This window comes from Sabethes cyaneus, chromosome 1 (assembly GCF_943734655.1).
Source record: "Sabethes cyaneus chromosome 1, idSabCyanKW18_F2, whole genome shotgun sequence".
NCBI lineage: Eukaryota > Metazoa > Arthropoda > Insecta > Diptera > Culicidae > Sabethes > Sabethes cyaneus.
Genome location: NC_071353.1, coordinates 39,054,353 through 39,060,980, shown reverse-complemented (window position 1 = coordinate 39,060,980; position 6,628 = coordinate 39,054,353). Strand labels below are relative to the sequence as shown.

The window sequence follows — 6,628 nt, the reverse complement described above, 5'->3', positions numbered from 1 at the left end:
TCTCACATATCTGTTTGAAATTACTTCCGGAGAAAGGTATTATTCTAGCCCATTTCTGAATGACCTTATACCCTAGACATATCTTATGATATATTGTGTATCCAGCATAAAATTGGACGTACCAATTCTTCGCGAGCCAAAAGACGGAAATTTGAAAGAAAAGTTTGAAGTTACTTACCTGATGGCTAACATAATCTATCCACCTGACACGATGTTTAGGCTGTGATAGGCTTGGATATCGAAAAATACATACGTTCTAAACTAATACGATTATAAATTCTCTGTATTAACACTAATTCCATGTTGTACAGTTACATATACATGCTATATTTCTACAGTTGTGGATAGAAGAAGGAAGATTTGCTTCCATGCTTTATTGTATAGATATTGTTTTTGCATCGGGTAATAACGTTAGTACGTTTTTTGTGTGTCATTGGAAGTTTTCTTTCTTTATTAGATGATGAGTCCATCCGTTAAAATGACATTGATGGAACAGAGTATACTTTTTTATAAAAAGAAATGAAAAAGTGTTTAAAATGCAGGGTTACCACTCGCGTTCAAAAATGTGTTTAATATTTTCTTAATTTGCCTGACATTTCAAATGCACTATTAATTATTTTTTTCCATTTGGTAACTTGTACATGTAGACGGATTAAAAAAAGAAATTATAGGAAAGTAGTATTTTCCTGCTTTTGTATTTCCTAAATTGTAGCTTAATAAAACATCTACCTTTGTGCTCTAGAGAGTGTACAACCTGGTTATTGTTCGATTGTTAAAATGCGATACTTTTACTTCATACACCAAGTGAGATTATTTAGTTGTAACAACATAAAAAAAATGTACCAACTCTCGGTAAGCTTACCGAAGCCTTTACAAGCTGAAGCACTTTGAAGGCCAGAGGTGCATTTAGTCTCGATTTATGAAATTCTCATGTTGTGTCATTGTACTTTAGTTTAAAAAAATCAAAACTTCTATCTTAACCTTCACCCAGAAAATGAAATTTCAGACAAACTAATCTAAGCACACACATTTCAATTAAATCTAGACTTGAACAACAATACATAAAACTATAGAAAAAAATCATTTGTTTTAACAATCATTTATCAACTAGGAAAGACTCCACTCGACCTTTTTTATTTATTAATGTAAAAATGTTTTTTTTTGTTATATAACTTCTGAGCATTATCGTTTACTTTGAACCACATGTTTTCTCTGGCTTATAAAACTTTCATAAACGTACAACCGAAAAGATCGAGAAAAGTTTTTAATATTGTTTTTAATGGCGTCCGAAGAGAAATATTATTTTTCATTGCAAAACAATTGCAAACCGAAATTTTTTAAAGTTAATTGATAAATTGCAGTTATTTTCGAGAGAATTAGCTTAAAAAACACACGTTAAATGTACTGTAGTAGCAGCTTGAAGCTGCTGAATCAAATTACTTCTAAAAGTTGTCTGAATAAAACGAAAAATAATTAAAACTTTTCACACAATCAAATGAGACTGTTCTGCAGTATTGCATTGACCGGGATGGTCATTTCAAAGTCCTGCTCATCTTCAGGCTCTTCACTCCTCATGCGGCTTATGGCCATCGCCGGATCTAAAACGGTCAGCAAGCTTCCACAGCCTGCTTCATCCAGGTTCATCTGCATTTCTAGCGAAGTTCTGCCGGTCAACGGCAACAGACCTCCGTATGTTGTGGGAGTTGAAATCCTTTTCGGATCGAAAGAATTCTGTTTGAAGGCGTGCCAAATTTCCAGATCTGTCGGTGTCAGCAAGCTTGGCGAAACGGTCATCATGAAGTCATCTTCTTCGTCCATGCGTGTTTCCGAGGGTTTACCAAGGATCAGCGAAGCGTCCTCGGTCTGGATGGTCAACGGTGTGCCACTGCTCATCATCGGGTTAGCCAAAATCGGGACGCTGTCTTCATCATCGGTTACTGCCGAAAGGGGGACAAAGGCAAGAGGAAAATACGTTAGAATGTCAGCAACATTATTTGAAAATATTAGGCATTGTGTTTTTGGAGGAGGGGGGGGGGGGGGGGGGGTATGCCGAATACATTTAATGACTATTGTAATTTAATATCGTTGGCTAAAAAGAGAACTTACGCCCACTGCTCTTCTGTGTAGAACCTTGATTGGATTCTTCCTCTGTCATCAGTAACTGCGGAGGGGACTCGGCAACGTTCTGGAAGTGAACAAAACAAAGATTAGAAGATCGGATACCTCGTGCAGTAGAGGGGAGATGACTAATTGATAGTGCGAAGCTTCAACATTGCTTTTTCTTTTGTTCCAATTGTGTTTTAATGGACAATGTCTGCGTTTGGGGGAAACCAGGCAATCGAGATAACGTTTAAAAAGTCGAATTCTAAGATCCACATTACTTTGCAATCCTCGGCCAGACTAATATTTCTCAATTGATTTACATTACACGTGGGTAGCTCTACTATTCAAACCACATCGAAAGGTCCGGAGAACGTGGATTCCGGGTAGTAGCTCCCCGGGTGAAACTATTTTTGAAAACTTAAATTCACAATGCACGCATCGCAAGTGAAATGGTCGGAATGATAACAATTAAGTATTACCCAAGCTACATTCTACTCTAATCAGATTACATAATTGTTGCCAATTGTTAACGGCTAGAGATATGAAATGATTTCGAACGATTGATAGCTTTAAACTACAAACTTTGACTTAGTTTTTCTCGAAATCAGATTTTTGTCACTTGGTTCGGTCTGACTGTGCGAAACGAAACGGGTTCTATCACTTTGGGTTTACCAATATCGGTCGCGTCAACAGTGACCATAAAAAAACTGTCCATCGTCCAAATCGTAAATTTGGGTGGGTTTTGCGAATGTGTCTCATTGCTCGACTGGTCTGCTTTTGGTATTAAAGACCGTTCATACCAAAACCCGGACATAGTGTTCAGCTTGTTACTCACGAACATTACAACAAAACTGAATGAATCTGTCTATGCCCTTGGCCAACACATAAATAAACGTGAATCACTTACATTGAATTGCATTGTTTTGACATAAGCTTTAATAAGACATAAGACATAAGTCAATTTATAAGACAACAAGGCAGCTGGCAAGGATCGTATCGCAGAGGAGCTTATCAAGATGGGCCCGGATAGCCTGGCTACCTGTCTGCACCGGCTGATAGTCAGGATCTAGGAAACAGAACATCTACCGGAGGAGTGGAAGGAGGGAGTAATATGCCCAACATACAAGAAGGGCGACAAGTTGGAATGTGAGAACTATCGAGCGATCACCATTCTTAACCTTCCTAATGCATTAGAAAAAAGTTACATATTATGCATTAAGGGTCGAAAACGACCCAAGTTTTGAAATTGCTCTCATTCATCCATTTTCAATCCGAATTTCGTTTTCTTTACCTCGTTTGAAAGCTATGGCCAAAAACTAGCATCCAAGGTATGTTGGGGAATATTTTTTGACTGATGGCCACTTCTGCGTCGGTTCCGGAACACCCACTACCAGGTCCCGGGGAACATTTTTATATTTTGAGATAAATCATTTTGCGGCACATCAAATCACATTGGTTTGATAAAATAAGATTAATGGAAGTACAATGGGAACATTTTGGACCCAAGTGGCCATTTCCTCATTGGTTCTGGAACATCCGGTACCCGGTTTTTGAGGACAATTTTAAATTTTAGGATGATTTATCTTGCGACACGTCAAATTACATCAGCTTGATAACGTAAGACTATTGAAAGTATAATAAAGACATTTTGAAGGCAAATGGCTACATCAGCATTGGTCCCGGAACATCCGGTACCCGGGTTTTGGGGCCATTTTTGTATTTTAGGATAACCCATCTTGCGACACATCAAATCACATCGGCTTGATTAAATAAGACTGATGAAAATAAAACAAGGTCATTTAGAAGCCAAATGGCCATTTTACTATCGGTTCCGGAACATCCGGTACCTGGTTCCGCGGGATATTTTTGGATTATGAAATAATTCATCTTGCGGCACATCAAATCACAACGCCTTGATCAAATAAAACAGTTACAAGAGCTATGGGGACCATTTGAAGACAAATGGCCATTTCATCATCGGTTCCGGAACATCGGGTGCACGGTTTATGAGAACATTTTTGGATAGGATAATTCATCATGCGCCACATCAAATCACATTGGCTTGATGAAATAACACTAATGGAAGTACGTTGGAAAAATTTTGGAGCCAAAATTACCATTTCACCATCGGTTCCGGACTATCCGGTATCCGGGTTTTGGGGACATTTTTGGATTACAGGGTAATTCATCTGTCCCGAGTTACCCCGTTTTACGGTTCATTATAAATACCGGGTACCGGATTATATGCGACTGACGCCCCATTACACTTCCATTGTTGTTATTTTATCAACGGGATGTGATTTGAGGTGCCGCATGGTGAATTATCTCAAAAGCCAAAAATGTCCCCCGTAACTGGTACCGGATGACCCAGTACCGATGGTAAAGTGGCCATTTGGCTTCTAAATGACATTGTTTTACTTCCATCAGTCTTATTTTATCAAGCCGATGTGATTTGATATGTCGCATTATGAGTTATCCTAAAATACAAAAATGTCCCCAAAAACCGGGTACCGGATGTTCCAGGACCGATGCTGATGTGGCCATTTGTCTTCAACATGTGTTTATTATACTTTCAATAGTCTTATGTTATCAATGAGATGAAATTTGACGTGCCGCAATAGAAATCATCCTAAAATTCAAAAATGGCGTCAAAAACCAGGTACCGGATGTTCGGTAACCGATGGGGAAGTGGCCATTCGGGTCCAAAATGTCCCCATTGTACTTCCACTAGTCTTATTTTATCAAGCCAATGTGATTTGATGTGCCGCAAAATGAATTATCTCAAAATATAAAAATGTTCCCCGGGACCTGGTAGTGGGTGTTCCGGAACCGACGCAGAAGTGGCCATCAGTCAACAAATATTCCCCAACATACCTTGGGTGCTAGTTATTGGCCATATCTTTCAAACGAGGTAAAGAAAACGAAATTCGGATTGAAAATGGATGAATAAGAGCAATTTCAAAACTTGGGTCGTTTTCGACCCTTAATGCATAATATGTAACTTTTTTTGCTGTGGCTCTTCTAGATGTCGCTGAAAGCTGAAACTCCCCCACAATGCTAATTTTCCAAAGTTAGGAAAAGTCAGGAAATTTCAAGTCTCTAGCTCGTGCCGTTACTGAGTATCAAGCTTTGTAAGTATGCCGATGGGTCGAAAACGACCCCAATGCACTAGGAAGGTTAACGCCGCCTATAAAGTGCTTTCTCAGATCATCTTTAGCCGTCTATCGCCGCTAGCAAGTAGATTCGTTGGAAGTTATCAAGCCGGTTTTGTAGACGGGCGATCGACAACGTACCAAATCCAAAAGTGCCGCGAATACCAAGTCCCTACGACCACCTATTCATAGATTTCAAGGCCGCCTACGATACTATCGACCGTGAAGAGCTATTGAAAATTAAGGACGAAGATCGCTTTCCCGGGAAGCTGACTAGACTGATTAGGGCCACGATGGATGGATCGTGTTCGGTGCTGTGTGAGGATTTCGGGCGCGTTATCAAGCCCGTTTGAAACATGCAGGGGACTTCGAAAAGGGGATGGTATTTCCTGTCTTCTATTCAACATCGCGCTAGAAGGTGTGCCGGTTTTACCATGCGGGGCACGATCAACAAAACTAGCCAATTTATCTGTTTCGCTGACGACGTGGACATTGTCGGAAGGACGTTCCAGGCGGTTGCTGAGCAGTATACCAAACTGAAACGTGAGGCAGTAAAGGTTGGATTAGTGGTGAATACGTTCAAAACCAAGTATCTGTTAGGAACCGAGCGTGATCGAGCTCGCATAGGCAATAGTGTAGTAGTCGACGGGGACGAGTTCGAGGTGGTGGACGAATTTGTATACCTCGGGTCGTTGATGATGTCGGATAACAAGTGCAGGCTGCAGCAGAGAAATACGCAGACGCATTCTTGCCGGAAGTCGTGCTTACTACGGACTCCACAAGACCCTAAGGTCTGGTAAGCTTCACCTCCGTACCGAATGTACCATATACAAAACTCTAATAAGACCGATTGTCATCTACGGGCACGAAACGTGAACAATGCTCGGTGGGGACTTGAAAGCACTGGTCATTTTTTAACGTCGTGTGCTTAGGACTATCTTTAGCGGTGTATGTGAGAACGGTGTATGCAGGAGAAGAATGAACCACGAGCTGGCGCAGCTCTTCGGCGAACTCAATATCCAGAAAGTTGCTAAAGCTGGAAGGTTACAATGGGCGGGACACGTGAGAATGCCAGACAACTGCCCCGCAAAAATGGGTATCGCCTCGAATTCGATTGGTACCAGACGCAGAGGTGTGCATGCGCAGCGTGCTCGATGGTTAGACCAAGTGGAGCAGGACCTGGAAAGTGTGGGACAGTCGAGAAATTGGAGACGCACAGCCATGGACCAGAAAAATCTATTGCGAGGGTAAGTTATAAGAGTGATACTGGCTCGAGGTGCATAATGAAATTTCTAGTCTAAGGACAAATTATAACTAGTTTCCGCACTTCCTGGCTCTAGAGAGCGAGGTTAGTTGAAAAGTACTAAAAACAT

General features: G+C 40.7%; 1 protein-coding gene across 2 annotated transcripts in view; it reads right to left on the bottom strand.

The window, feature by feature from the left end:
* Window positions 1–285: 285 nt before the first annotated feature.
* The window catches only part of LOC128745193 (protein similar), a 252,184-nt gene continuing 245,841 nt past the window's right edge, over window positions 286–6,628 (bottom strand). For both annotated transcript variants that reach the window (XM_053842211.1, XM_053842212.1), the window contains 2 exons: window positions 2,107–2,185; window positions 286–1,937 (listed from right to left, as the gene is read on the bottom strand). In XM_053842211.1, coding sequence (XP_053698186.1) covers window positions 1,492–1,937; window positions 2,107–2,185 — 525 coding nt within the window. In that variant the 3' untranslated portion in view covers window positions 286–1,491. The remainder of the gene's footprint in view (window positions 1,938–2,106; window positions 2,186–6,628) is intronic.